At 40.9% G+C, this 15,139-nt stretch overlaps 2 protein-coding genes across 3 annotated transcripts in view; one reads left to right on the top strand and one right to left on the bottom strand.

Moving 5' to 3' along the window:
• Window positions 1–1,621: 1,621 nt before the first annotated feature.
• Window positions 1,622–9,607, bottom strand: CFAP410 (cilia and flagella associated protein 410). Of its 2 annotated transcripts, none has more exons than XM_042456691.1 (7): window positions 9,405–9,607; window positions 8,356–8,374; window positions 5,704–5,750; window positions 4,962–5,191; window positions 3,915–4,089; window positions 3,441–3,537; window positions 1,622–2,953 (listed from the first exon to the last, which is right to left on the bottom strand). In XM_042456691.1, the coding sequence occupies exons 1-7, from the start codon at window positions 9,584–9,586 to the stop codon at window positions 2,825–2,827; spliced, it is 879 nt and encodes a 292-aa protein (XP_042312625.1). In that variant the 5' UTR covers window positions 9,587–9,607; the 3' UTR covers window positions 1,622–2,824. The 2 variants fall into 2 exon arrangements, with proteins under 2 accessions (XP_042312625.1, XP_042312626.1); XM_042456692.1 differs by having other exon boundaries at window positions 8,282–8,374; window positions 9,405–9,421.
• A 3,138-nt stretch (window positions 9,608–12,745) lies between these two features.
• The window catches only part of TRPM2 (transient receptor potential cation channel subfamily M member 2), a 60,449-nt gene continuing 58,055 nt past the window's right edge, over window positions 12,746–15,139 (top strand). Inside the window, exon 1 of the mRNA XM_042459497.1 lies at window positions 12,746–13,013. The gene's annotated coding sequence lies outside the window, so the exon portion shown is untranslated. The remainder of the gene's footprint in view (window positions 13,014–15,139) is intronic.

Genomic DNA, 15,139 nt, shown 5'->3' with positions numbered 1-15,139 from the left:
AAGATGGTGGCTGAAGGGAGCTACAACTAAAATGACTCAGGCGTGGACAAAACATGGTAAAATGGATACAGCCCTCCCTCCAAAAAGTCCTATGGAGAGCTATGTACACTCAAATTCCAAGAATAACGTAGGAACTGGGACTGTGTGTGTGTCTGTAAAAGGAATACAATTGTTTAATTTTCTGCTCTGCCCAGCTACTGGCATAGCCTTCCAGCAGTGCAGAAAACATTCCTTTGAGTACTATATGTACGTAATTTCAGTAGGGCAGCTAATATTCAACAAGTGATCCACAAACATTTTGCATTATTTCATGGTCAGTTTAACTACACTAACTTCAAAGGAACATTAGGAACACTAAAAAATGTTAGATTGATAACTATCTTTCCCCAGAAAACAGTAATGAGACAAGCTCTACATACACTGAGATGGTCAACATTTTTGTCATTTTTAAAAAAACAATGAATAAAACAACTGACAATCTCAAAGCATTGTGCAGCTTGACACCTTACTGTTTTCTACTTTTAATGTGCTTTCCAGTACATTCTTTCTTCAGCCCAGTTTCCTTCCTTGAATACCTCCTTACTAGCTGTTCAGTCAACAAACAAATTATTCAAAATTTCCCTCTTTAAAATCCTCTTTGATGCTCTGTGACTTATTATAATTGCCTTTTCAAAAAATTACATTTGTCTACAACAGTCTATGTATGTATATTTGGGCAGGGGTAGGGTAGCAGATGTTAACAGTGCCAGTAATGCAAGGAAAGAAAAGTAAGGATCATATGATGCAAATATTTTTCCATATGAAACTCTGAATAAAGTATTTTAAAAATTTTTAAAGAAATGTCTGATGTACACAGGCTCAAGACAACGCACTTACCTTCTGGAGTCTTGCCAGTACTAAAAGCATGTGCTGTTTCCCATCAAGAGTGTCTTCAAGCTTGAAGGGTTTAATTAACATGATTTAAAATATACTGGATTGGTAGCTAAGTACAGATGAAAGGAAAGCAATGTATATTATCAAAGCTACTAGGAGCCTCAGCTTTTTAAAGGCTCTTCCCCTCAAAATTATCTTGTTTTCCAATTTAAACTTAATTGGGGGTGGGGTGGGGAGTTTATAGCTGGTCAGTATAATTAAAACTAAAATTTTCCATAGTGGCTAAGAAAAACAGTTCTTTTCAGAAGGCAGGGAACTCAATTTGCCTTTGACTGTGTAAACCCATCGCAAGGAACAGTGCTCAACAGAAACAAAATAACTTCTCTTTGGACTACGGATGCACACTCTGCATGGGGCTGCCTTTCAAAAATGTTTAGAAACTTCAACAGGCCCAGAATGCTCGACATGGGCTTGTTATACCATAATTCAAAGTCCTGGTTATGATTTATAAAGCCCTATATGGCTGTATGACAAATACTTTAGGTATTTTGCTGCTGCCAAGAAGTCCCTCCTAACTGGCAGGAAATGGCAGAGAAATCATACCAGTGGTTGCTCCCCACACTAGAATTCTAGAACCAAGGAGGCTTTTGTTGTCCTGCTGGCAGACAAAGGCATTTTCATACAGGATGAGATTCAGTTTTTGGGTGGATCTCCTGTTGCAAGGATCTACCTATTTCCATACTAGCTATGCTTTTTATTGTTGCATTTATTTTTATATTATTTTATTATCGTTAGCCAGCTTGAACATGCTTTGTTGGCAAGGTGGATTGTGAATTACATAAAAATTAACTAGTGGAATTTACCACAGATGATTTGATTCATACAGACATGGAGTCAAGAGGAGTAATCATAATTTTAAAACAAACAAACATGTAATTACAAGAAAATGTTTCTACTTTAAAACCCACAAGACCTATAACCATAACTCTTTGGGGCGAGGATGTGTCAGAACACACTGCTTATGAATTTCTTAAAGGCATCAATTCATAATGTGTTCCCTGCATTAGATGCAGCTTCTTAATGACACACAATGAGATGAATCATACTAAGTCTGTAGGTCTTTGGTAACTGACTTTAATGCCATTTCTGAAACCAAAATCACTTTGCTTACTCTGCACCATCTACTCATTTCCTTCCACATCAGTGCAATTAGATAGCCTTATACTTTTTTAAGGCTACTGTGGGGACTAAACTGACAAGTGATCAGAGAAGGCTGAGGCAGACATCCAAAGCTGCAAGACAGAATTCTTATTGAATAAAAACAAAAATTCAAACAAACTTCAAGATTAGTTGGTAGATTATATTTTCATCAAGTCCACCCCACTATGCAGAGGAGGAGAGCTAGTGGATCAAAGCTGGAAGCTCGCCACCAAATTTAAAGGTTCAGTGATTTTTAAAAATAGAACTTGACTTTGTGCCCAAATTTACTGTCAAAAGCTTCTCAGTACTGGAGTATCGCAGTATGAAGTTTACTCTTGCTCCAGTATTAATACGCAAGAAAACATCATGCTAAGGAAGTCAGCTAAAGCTCAGACATAACGACATCTGATTTAGGAGTGATTCTTCTACCCAGCAGGCACTAGCAGAAAAGTAGGGCCAGAACTGTCTCCCCTCTCCCTTTTCCATGTTACAGCTACCTGCTGTAACTCTGTGCATGTCTGTTTTCCCTGTTGTGCCTTAGTGGAGTACAGAGTAGCAGTTGCTTGTTAAGTTGTGGCTGCAGCTGAAAGCTTGTTCAACAGCAGGGTCCTGATGCAAGACAGACAGGGGATGCATATTATTTCTTCCTGTACTCTGTTGCACAGCTCCACACAATGGCCAGCAGCATGAGGGTGCAGCCATGCCTGTGGATGCAAGTTCCACTGACCCACAAAACTGCTACTGTGATGTGCTATCGGTCCTCATGGAGTTCCTTCTTCTGCAAGGCTTGGATTTTGTTACCAACAGTTTGATGGACAACATCAAGTCCCTCTGAATCAAGCTCTTCTAGAAGCAGCAGGATGGCATTGAGGATGTTGTTCTATTAATCCAGAACACATAAGGCAGGAACATGAGGGGAAAAAAGCAAAGAATGAGTCACTATCTGCAGGCCTATTCCTCTTTTTGACTGTATTTTGTTCTCTCCAGCCCAATCCAACAAAATAATTGCAGTGTTCTTATGTTTTAACCCCAGTCCTTGCTCAGAAATACTGTACTCTCTTTAAACGCCACAGGAATGAAAAAATCAAGGTCACAATGTTAAGAGCTTTATATTCCTTCAAATTCCTAAGATCCCTATTAGGAGTTACACACTCCCTTCCAATTACTGCTTTAAAGATTAATTTTATCTCCAGCATTTTTAGCAGTTTTCTAAGGAGAGGGGGAAGACAATAAAGGGTTTACTCTTATCACAATACATAAACATATATTCAATAAGGAGAGTCAAGATAATGTACAGGGCTAGCAAAAGGTCAAGCAGACAGTCAATGCCTTTTCAACATTCATGTAAGAACAGATTTCACACTCACCCGTTTTTTTTGGTTTCCATCAATCTCTCTTGGTAAGAGGGAAGTAAACTTATCTCTTGCAACAACTGGCTTCATACCAAGCTGTTCGCGAATTTTACTGTAGAATGGGGGTGGGGGGGAGAGAGAGAATAAGCAAATAACTCAAGTGGCCATTTGTGAATACATCCCCCATCTTACACTATTTAAAATGAGACAACCTGGCTACTTCTATTACACACAACAGATTCTAATTGCTTTGAAAAATTAGATTATTTGATTACAACTTTCATTGGCAATACTGGGTGAGGGATTTCGAGAACTGTGGTCCAACAAACTAATGCTGACAAAATCGAATTAAAACATACGGAAAGTCAGTGTCAAGATGCAATAGTCTGCTGTGTAGATTTATGCAGGGACAGGTTTTAACACTATGTTGCACTAGACATATGAAAGGAATCAGAGGATCCCCAAGAACAAGCAACAGTGCTTCCTTACTTTGTTTCTTCCAAACTGAAGTTCGTGAGTTCATTTTCATTCTCCATTGTAGAATCTGTCACCCTGGATTCAACAGTAGAGTTTTGGCAGCAGTGATCTGTGTCCACCTTGGATGGGGGTGCTGTTATTTCCTCCCCTTCCAGTAGTGCATGGGACAGTTCTTCTTCTGTCACCACTACAAAAGCCAAAGGAGGAGCATTCTTAGACAAGTTCACTGACCTAGAGCATCTCCATGTCTAGGAGAATCTGACGTATCTACAAGCTCCGCTGAGTTTTTAAAAAAATCTCATCACATAAAGGTTCTAGGCTTAGTCTTCTCTTTGATCTATGAAGTATTCTATGCCCAGGAATTTTAAGTGGTGGTGGGGAACATTCACTCCTGTGTATTTCTACCTGCCACCCAAAGAACCAAGCTAATGCCCAAAGAAACTCTACTGGCAGAAACTCTGCTTGCTGAATCAGAGCAAACATGAGGTGATGGATGAATGAATAGGTCACAATTCAGCCACAGTATAGTTCAAGTGGCAAATTCAAATTATCCTTTGAGAGCAGGATTACTGCACTGGTCACCTCATATTGAGGTATGGTATTTCTATATATCCAGAATTTTTGTGTTTGGTATATTCATAGAAGGGAACTACTTATTAATTTAATTAGAATGTAGGTAATGAATTATGAGTTTATTAGCTGCTAGCTGCTAGCACATTGCCATATGGAAGCTCTGGGACCTAGCTCCTACAAGTCTCTTGCTCACACATAAATACAGACAGTTTAAACAAGCTACTAGGATGAGGCCCAAATAACATGTGAAAGCCTATCTAGGCAAGATTCTCACTAATAGGCAATATACAGCTCTCTTGGAGATTTTCCCTAGTTCTTCACTTGAAACTTCTTTGTGTGTGAAAGTGTTCAAAGCAGATTCCCTGCAGTGGTGTGCAGGAGATCCATTCATCCTGCAGCCTCAGGATTTAATCATTCCAATTAAGGAGTTAATTCAGAAACAAAAAAAATCCCAACACAGATTAGGTAGTTTATTGCAATACGCACTCTGATTATCAAGCTTCTGGAGATTGGGGAGGTTGCGCAGCACTGTCATCCGATAGTGATGAGTGTCAGAGACACAACAGGGGTTCTCAGAGAGCCAGAGGACCCTCAGGCGTGGCAGTTTTTTCAGGTGGAACAGTTCATGGAGGCTAGCAATACTGTTCCTCCTGAGATAAAGTTCGGTTAAGTTCAGGCACTGACTCATTGGCTCCAGATCAGAGATGTTATTTGCACTAGTGGAGAGAAAGTGGGAAAGCATATTGGGAAGTCACAGTTAAAGTGGAAGTATTTATTTACAACTATCTCTTATTAAGCATTATTGCATAATGTTAGAGCTCTTAGAAATTCAGGTTTTCGGCAGGTGCTCATGTTTACAAAAGAGCAAACAAAATCTTGTACTGTCGCTCACTAATGTTTGGGTGCAAGTGGTGGTGACAGCAGGCAATTCATATTACATATTTAATGTTATCTGGTCCAAACAGAGTTCATGGCTGTATGAAGGCAGGAAAGAAAGCCTGTGGTATAAGAAACATGTAAACTGAGGCACAACATGTTTGAATAAGGAAGTAGTGTGAGAGCAGGAAAAATAAGATGTCATGTATTCTAAACAAATCAGCTTGGAAGATGGGGCCTATTAGTTATAGTTTCAGAGCAGGCTCCCAATTTGACTTTGAAAGAAAGACATTGATTTTCATTGCTTTGATTTGTCAAGCTAAGCATACTTCTTTAGCAGGCTCAGACATACCTCAGTGTCATCACCTCAACGTTGGGAAGTTCACAGCAGATTGAAATCTGGACATTAAAAAATGAAAGAGGCAGAAGAAAAATTAAGCATTCTCAATTTTGGCAGTGAGTGAGGAGAAAGCAAATATATAAAGTTCACTAAGTAAACCAGGGAGTCTGTTAAATAATTAAAATATTTATACCCTAACTTATATTGCAAGACCTGAGAGCAGCTTACAATAAAATCAGTTTCACCAATTTAAACAATATAAAACAGTCAAAAATCATTTAAACAGATTAAATCCATATTAAACCATTTGACAAGTTAAAACAAGCCAGTTAAAATTTAAAAGCCTAAAAGCTGAAGTAAATCAAAAGTTTAACATTTGTCTGGATTTCGGTAAAATCAATTAGGTTTCAAAGACTTTGATAAGAAGCTCTATTTTTACACTAGAAAGACATTTATTTATTTATTTATTTATTTATGGTATTTATACCCCACCCTTCAGCCCTAAAGGCTCTTGGAGCGGCTTACAATTATTATTATTTTTAATTAGAAAGTTCCCTGCCCTCAAGCTTACAATCTAAAAAGACACGACACAAAAAGAGAAGGGAATGTGGTGGGGAAGGGGATTAGGTCCGGCATTTGTATCACCTGGTCCACTAATAGGAGGGTATTTCACAACTGGGGTGCCACAGTGTATTAGAAGTCTTTAAACATTCATAAATCCATAAATAGGATTAGTTAACCTTGTTTTAGATTTATTTTTATGGCTTGAGGCTAACAGCCAGACTACAGTGAATCAAATTACATTGTTATCGTTGATGTTGTACAAGACTCTGGAGCTGGACAGAACATGGAGCTCACCAGCATCAAAACAGGGGACTGCTCCTAAATTCTTTTAAAAAAAACTATGCCTACCTCTGGCTGGCACCAGCCCTTAAGAATCTTTGTCAGGGGTCTTCCTCAGCACAAATGAGCCACGGTCATTTTAAACTGAAACGGCAAGCACTGAAACGGCCCATTTCAGCAAGCAAAGCATATAGCTGACCACTGGGATGTACAGTGGACCCTTGTTATATGCTGGGGTTTGGTTCCAAGATCCCCGTGGATAACAAAATCCGTGTATGCTCAAGTCCCATTAAAAATAATGACATAGCAAAATGGTGTCCCTTATAAAAATTGAAAATCAAGGTTTGATATTTGTAATGTATACTTTTTTAAAACATTATCAAAGACTCTAGTCCATGCCCTAGTGGTTTCGCGACTAGATTATTGTAACCTCCTTCTAACAGGGCTTCCTCTTTCACACCTCCATCCTTTAATATCTGTCCAGTATTCAGCTGCCCGTATTGTCACATCCGCTCGCCGCTTTGACCATGTTTCTCCTCTTTTATCCTCCCTTCATTGGCTCCCCTTCCCCTTTCGCATCCGGTACAAGCTTTTGTTACTGACTTTCAAAGCCCTCCATGGGTTGGCCCCTCCTTACTTATCTGACCTTCTTTCTCCTTACATTCCTACTCGCACCCTCCGCTCTGGTAGTCAGGGTCTCCTGTCACAATGTAGGACTACCACTGCCCCCTCCCGAATTCGTCCCTTCTCGCTTGCTGCCCCTTACTCCTGGAACCTTCTTCCCCCACATGCACACCTCATCACTTCTCTGCCCAGTTTCAAAACTGAATTAAAGACTATATTGTTTAGAGAAGCATTCCCAGAGGTGAGCCCCTCTCTGACCCAGGAAGCCTCCTTCTAACCATCCATCAAGAAGCCAAGCCCTTCCTCCAGTCCATCTGCCTTGGTCCAGGCCTCGGAGGTGGAAAAGATCTGCTGGACCTGATCCTATTCCCCACCACCACTCCCTTCTCCTTTTGTGTCGTGTCTTCTTAGATTGTAAGCCTGAGGGCAGGGAACCGTCTGACTAAAAAATTGATGTACAGCGCTGTGTAAACTTACAGCGCTTTATAAATAAAAGTTAATAATAATAATAATAATAAACTGTGGATGCTTGAATCCGTGTATAAAAAATCCATGTATAAGAAGGGCCGACTGTACTTCCTTTCTTAATAATAGTAAAGGTGATGATTTCTGCTGTGATTCCCAGGTAACTGTCAAAACCAGGCTGTAGCAAAGCACAATGACAATGTTGCTGCAACAGATGAATGTGCCCTTTCCTTCCTTCTCACTGGTTATTCCTGAATGACCTGTTAAGTAGCTGAGGCTGTTGCACACCCAAGTCTGCACAAACTCATCTCATGCTTCCAGGTGGACTAATTCATGAATAATTTCCTTTCTTACTAGAGTTGGTGTTTCTGTTTCACCCAAATCTCTCTTGCTCCTCACTTTTCCTGTCAGAAAAAAAAAAACAAATGCTACAAGAGATCTTCAGTCCTTGTCATCTCTACTGACCACAGAAAGAAGAGTATTTCCTTTTTCCAGTCACAGAACAGGAAAGAAGAAAGTGAAAGAACCACTTCATTATAAAGTGTAGCTTAGCTCAGCTCTGTCCTGCAAAGAAAGGGTATTTGTTTGGAGGCAAACCAACTATTAAGAGCAATCAATTATACCACCGAGAAGGTAGCCTCCAGATTACTCTGCTTACCTTCTCCTTCAGAACAATCATGATAGTCACTACCTTGATTTAGTACACTTTTGAGAGACAGAAGTGTTACTTACATCTGTGATTCGGCTGCCCCTAAAAGAGAAAAACATTTGAAGGGTATGTTTTAAACAGCATATATGCAATTAAAACACTGGAGCAACATTTATACTAATCAAAGGAAAGTCACATGAGAAAAAGACGCAATCCAAACCCTCTACAAATGCCTGGGCTCCTTTCTGTGCATCGATGAGTATTACTGGAATGGAAGGATCTGCACGCATGTTTGCTAGCATCATTCCAATATCGCTCCGCTTAACACTTAAGCACAGGTACCTCTCTGCCCCAGCGGGAACTCTACTAAGGCAGAGTCCCAAGTGTGTAGAAGACTCCTGATGCAAATGAAAGCATACATGTTTAAGTATACAGCAATACGCAGAGACATCTTGTAGCACCTTTGAGACTAACTGAAAGAAAGAAATTGGCAGCATGAGCTTTCATAGACTTCAGTCTACTTCCTCAAATGCATTTTCTTTCTTTCATTTGGTCTCAAAGGTGCTACAAGATCTCTCTACATACTGGTTCTACTGCTAGGTTTATAGCAGTAACACCGCCAAACACAAGTATGGCAGCAGGGCAGAGTTAGTCATGTCACCCCACTCCATCCCAACATGTAAGGTTCAGGGGAGAACACAAAGGTCTAAAAGCTGCTTACATATAAACAGCATCATAGTCAAAACAGTTGTCACCATACTGCATCTGCTCTTCTAAGACTCTTCCCTGGGAAGGTACACATACAAGCCCACCTTTTATTTTCCAATGAATGAACGAATGAGTGTAATGAAAGGATGATGCTTCTCTGTCTGGTGAGTTACATCTCTCCTAGATTAGTTACTTGGAAATGGGGATCTGGGATGATTTTCAAGCTATGGATGGTTTGAGTCTCTGCTATGGAATTCTGGGAGTTGGAGTTTCTGAGCACCACAACAAACTCCAACTCCCAGAATTCCATAGCAAGGAGTCAGACAACAAATTAAAGCGCTACCAAATCGGGTTATGTCTCCAATCTGGATGCAACCTCAATGACTCTGCCTTGCCAGTCCCTTTCCTCCTCCTCCTCCCTCACCAGCAATTGAGCTTCCGGACTCCGCTGAGGCTGGTGGCCTTCGCCCGGGAGAGGACCACCTTCCTGGTCAGTTTCATGGCCTCAGCGGGGAGACCAGGCCCTTCAGGACGCGTCGCCAAGGCCCTCTGCAGAGCGACAGACGACGCGTCGTCAAGGGCCGGCGCAGGCGCCATTGCCTCCATCCCGCTCCCAGCAGAAAGAGGGCGGGGCCTCGCTAGGCCACGCCCCCCTCGGGACGGTTGCGCGCGCCTCTGCCAACGGTTGCCTGAGGGGGCGGGGCCAAGCGTCCCTGATAGGAGTGCCTTTGGTCTTGAGACTTCAACTCCCAGAATTCCTGGACAATGAGCATAACTGACTGGGACTTCTGGGAGTTGAAGTCCAAAAAAACACCTCTGGACTGGCCCAAAGGTTGAAGCACTAGGTTCATCATGGCACCGTGGATGAGGCACTTTCAAAACACACCCCTTCCACTGCTCAAATTCATGCTTCTTGATAGTCCTGCTCAAAATGGAGATTGTTTTGGAGTTCCTCCTTGGCCAAGAAATAAAGGCTCACAAAGATATAAATGTAAACCCATGCGCCTTAGCCATCTCAAAATGGAGGACATTTAAGGAAAATGTAGGCCCTTTCCAAAAGAAAAAAGTAAAAAACACTGGTAGAAATGTAAATTCATACTTCTTAGTCTTGCTCTGCTTATGTCTTGTAGATTCAGGCCCCTCCAGGATGACTCCCTTTCAAGGACACATCTTACATCTCCACCTTCTGTCCAGGAGGAATTGTACATCTACTACCATTTATTTATTATCCCACCTTTCCCCCCAAAGGGACCCAAGGCGGCTCACAATAACAAAATGACGCAGGTTAACTGGGTGTAGCACATGCCCCCCCCCCCATTGGAATCGCTTCAGAGACTCAGTTTAAGTGGGAACTAGGGTCGTTTGAACTGGTTCAAACTCATTTGCGATCCAATTTAAGAAGTAGTGAGAATCAGGCCTTGTGCAGAAATAATGCAGTTTGACACCACTTGAATGGCCATGACTCCAGGCTATGCAATCCTGCGATGTGTAGTTTGCTCACTGACAAGGCTATGTACGTCACAAAACTGCAAAACCCAGAGTTCTATAGCACTGAGCCATGGCAGTTAAAGCGCTGTCAAACGACATTATTTCTGTAGTGCAAATTCAGCCAGAGAAAGAAGTTTGCAGCGTACGTTTTCATACAGGGGATGTTGGAGATGTCTCATCCACAGGGTCGCAATGAGATGAGGTTGACTCAAGGGCAGTTAACAACAACTCCTTTCCAGTTATGGGACATCTTTGGAAAGGAGCATGCTTGGTCTCCCTTTATGGACCTGGGGGTGGCAGCAAAACTATATCTCCCCCCCTCAAGTCCCTGTTTTATTCTATAGTATCTGAAAGCTTTGGTTCTTGTGATCTATTGTTTTCCATTTTAATACAGTGGTACCCCGGGATACGAAATACCCAGGTTACGAAATTTCCGGGATGCTTGCGAAGGCTTTTCGGGTTACGAAAGCGGCCGCGTAACGAATTAATTTCGTAACCCGAGGGAGCACTGTATTCTCTCCTGATAACCCACCTTTACATGTTATGTAAAAACAAAACAACAAACCATATATTAAACTGGTTTATTTCTTTGAGGTAAAATATAGGTCTCATGCAACATGTAAATGACAATATCTGTGTCTTTCATCCACAACACCTTTTATATTCGTTTAGCTTGTATCCTAGAAGTGCTTTGGTGATCTGGAGGTCAGAGAATAATGTGTTTTCCATCTTTTCTAAAGTACCTTTTATATAATTGCTGATTTTCCTATTTCAAAGCTGTAAAATCTTGAAAAACATTTTTATTCATGGACTCTCAGGGCCTCCTTGTCAGCTCATTAGGTCTAGTGGGAAACTCATATTGGACTAAATGGACTTTGATCAGACCTACAGTGGTTATATTGCAGACAGCAGGCTGCCAGCTAGTCTGTGAGGTAAAGGACATCTGAGCAGCCTGAGAAAGGAAGGGACTAGAGCTCATGCTTTGCTTGTACTAAATTTCTGGTTCATCACCATGCATCAAATTAAAATAACTGGGTAAATAATAAGTAATAAAAACAGAACCAGAATCCTGAACAGACATAATAAATGATTTGTGTGTAGGGACAAAGAAAACTTATAATAATCAATGCAAAGAAATAGAAGAAGATAACAAAACAGTATAACAAGAGACCTCTTCCACAGAATCTAATAACATAAAGGGAAAATCAAACCAAAAATAAGGATGCTATACCAACAGGAGAATACTTTGTGTGATTAGGACAAAATAAAATACAGTTTGAGGAGCTATATAAAAGAGACCAAATATGATGGGTTCCTTCAAAAAAGAACTATTTGAAGATGAGCCAACACTTATAGAGAGCAAAGTGCAAAGGCCTCTCAAAACACTTGGGAGAAATAAATCACCGGGAACACATGGAGAGCTATTTCAAGTTGTACAGATGAAACCTATTCCAATTTTAACAAAAATCTGTAAACTAATATCAAAAACAAAAGAATGGCCCACAGATTAGAAACATTCAATTTACTTTCCAATCCCCAAGAAAGGAAACACCAGGGATTACACAGTTGGCCCTCTTCATCCATAGATTTCTTATCCACAGATTCAAGTATCCACAGCTTGAAAATATATTTTTTAAAAGTATACATTCCAAATAGCAAACCTTGATTTTGCCATTTTATATAAGGAACACTATTTTGCTATGCCATTATGTTTAATAGGACTTGAGCATCCACGGATTTTGTTATCTATGGGGGATCCTGGAACCAAACACCAGTGTACAACAAGGAATCACTGTATAGTAGCCATCAAACTACTGCACTGATCTCCCATTCAAACAAAGTGATGCTGAAGATTCTACCAAGGTCTTAAACTCACTGCAGAAATAAACCAGTTCAAGACCGCAGGATTTCATCCTGATCATAAGGAAAAAACTAAATTCAACCACTCCTCCCATTGGGAGTCATTAACCTATTTTTGCTGGAATGCAAGGCTCAGTCCCATTTACAGAGTGCCACTTTTAACAGTTTCTGGAAGGAGAGCCCCTTTTTAGAATGTAGCCTCATTGCAAAATCCAGGTATATTGCAGCAGCAGTACATAACAGATGCTGATCAGGCCCAGGACATTTTCTCCAATAATTTTGCCATGTGATATTTACTTATAATAACTCTGCAGGTAGCCATGTCCGAATAGCTTAGAAATATTCGAAGTTCTCCCGTTGTTTGTACCACTCTGTCTAAGAACCTCCTCCTTAGCAGGACATTTGAGAGACCAGGCTTGCTTTCTCTGCACACAGATGTGTGAGTCACTCACTCACTCGCACACATACAACTGCAGTACCACACACTTGATCAAACTCTGACTTTGTCCTCCTGTGTCTATCCCAGGCTGCTGATGGGGACTGCTTCTGCAGTGTGATTTACTGGCAAGCTGCCATCCATTGGACCATCTCCTCCTCTTAGCTGCAGTCACTCTGGAGAGGTTTCTGTAGATTCCTGTCATCTTCTTCCAGCCAGTGACCAGCCTACAGCCCAAGATAAGAAGCGGTACGTTCCTCATATCATACTGACAGGGAGCACATGAGTGGTGGGAATGGGATTGAGAAGAAGCTGCAGGACAGGTACCTGCAACTAAGATGTGCATGTGTGTGTAGGGGGGTGGGGGGCTTCCAAATGTAAATTCTAGTAACCTTTTAATGGGGGTAGGAACTGAAGCAGCAAAAACTGGGAATTTGTGGAGAGTAGCTCGTGCTTTATATAGCTAGAGATGGGTAGGCTGTGCAAAACTGCTTAGTAATTGTACTGACTGGCATGAAATGCTCATCACTGCAAGGTCAGGAGAATTCCTCAGTGCTTTTAAACACTCAAAGGTGGTTTTTGTGCCGTTCACCTAGAAATGGATGCATCTATGCAAAGAAGAGAAGTTAACTGTGTATTTACTGTGCGGTACTTGGCGCAAGGTATTTTCACCTTTCAAACTGTTCACCTTTGCCCACGTGTACTTATTTAGAAAAAAATCCCATTGAATTCCACAGTATTTCTCCTTAAGAAGCACAGGGAGAATTACATCCCATGTCTGTTTTGTAGAGGATTATAGGGAGCCCTGAACTAGTACTGTTCTTTGAGCTAGTAAGAATAGTTTAAAAATTCAGAGGCTCGGGGAAAGGTCTGTAGGTAGCTCAGAACCAGAGTGCATGTTCTGCATAGAAAATGTTCTAAATTTCAAACCTTGGCATTTCCAGTAGAGCTGGAAAAAATAAGTGTTATACCATGGGGTAACAATACAAAGGGTGCTGGATGAATTATCTGACTTGGTATAAGGGAGCTTCCCTTATACCAAGGGGCTAATGTAATATGGCTCAGGCACTTAATTAATGTTCAGGCATTTAGTTAAACATACACACTTGTCCTTGTTTAATTTAATTTTATTTTAGGTGTGGTATCTCCTGGAAAGAGGGTTTTGTTTTAATTCCTAGAAGTTATTACATGCACTAATGTTTTGGAATGCTGCAGAGCAAATAGCTAAAGCTTTGCTTTCTTGCTTGGGTTCCTTCCTGGGTTACAAACAGGGGGTGCATCTACACTGTAAAAATAATGCAGTTTTGTGAAGCACTAGCTCTCTTGGCAAAGAAAGCTAAAGACCTTGTAAAACTACAAATCCCAGGATTTCATAGAATGGTGCTACACAACCTAGTGGTGTTATAAACTGCACTATTTCTACAGTTTAGCTGCATACTAGGTTATGCTCTGAACAGGCTTCTTCTAAGGCAGTGATGGCAAACCTATGGCACACATGCCAGAGTTGGCACTCAAAGCGCTCTCTGTGAGCACATGTGCCGTCGCCCCAGCACAGAGTTTGACATGGCATTTTGCAATAAATAAGTGGGTTTTGGGTTGCACTTTGGGCACTCAGCCTCTAAAAGGTTCACCATCACTGTTCTAAGGCCTGCTGGAAGTGTTAATTAAATGTAAAAGCAGAATGTTGATGTGATACCCAGGAATCTCCAGACTGGACAACAAATTTTACCTTAAGACTCATTGCTACAAAATAAATAAATAAATAAAATCCCCGATGGTGTACTTTAGAGAAGATAGGGTATGTCTATATTTTACTGAAATCAGTGGAATATGGGGTAATACATTTCTATAGGATTCAGTATGCTCAAATTTTCTTAGATGGCATTCTAAATCAATATCTTCAGTGTCAGAGTACAGTCAATGGGATTTGTGTCTTGGTTTCTTCTGAGAAGTCAGGTCCAGCCTGAGACATTTGGCTGTCTTCAGAAAATAATAAGATGATGTCCTCTCCCAGCCCATGTACAAAAGCCAAGTGAACTGGCACTTTGGATCTTTCTTCCACACTGGCAGTGAAACTGCATGCTCTACCATAGCTCAAGACAGCCTGCCAACGTATGGGATGCAACACAAGCTGCATAGTATATGACCTTCTCCTCCATTACCTTTCCACCACTTCTTAGCACCTTGGGTCTGAAGCAATTACCTCAGTCTGCTTAATTGTAGGAACAGTTTTGTGAATTCCATCTCATACATGGACTACTGGATGCAAAATTAAACAGCTGTTTCCTAGCCAGATATACAAATGTTGTAACTTGCTGTACTGACTGGCTAGTCTTGGGCAATCTGTTGTCTTTCAACATTATTTTCCCACCTGC

This window comes from Sceloporus undulatus, chromosome 3, assembly GCF_019175285.1.
Source record: "Sceloporus undulatus isolate JIND9_A2432 ecotype Alabama chromosome 3, SceUnd_v1.1, whole genome shotgun sequence".
Lineage (NCBI taxonomy): Eukaryota > Metazoa > Chordata > Lepidosauria > Squamata > Phrynosomatidae > Sceloporus > Sceloporus undulatus.
The sequence above is the reverse complement of the archived record's forward strand: the minus strand, read 5'-3'. Positions and strand labels throughout refer to the sequence as shown.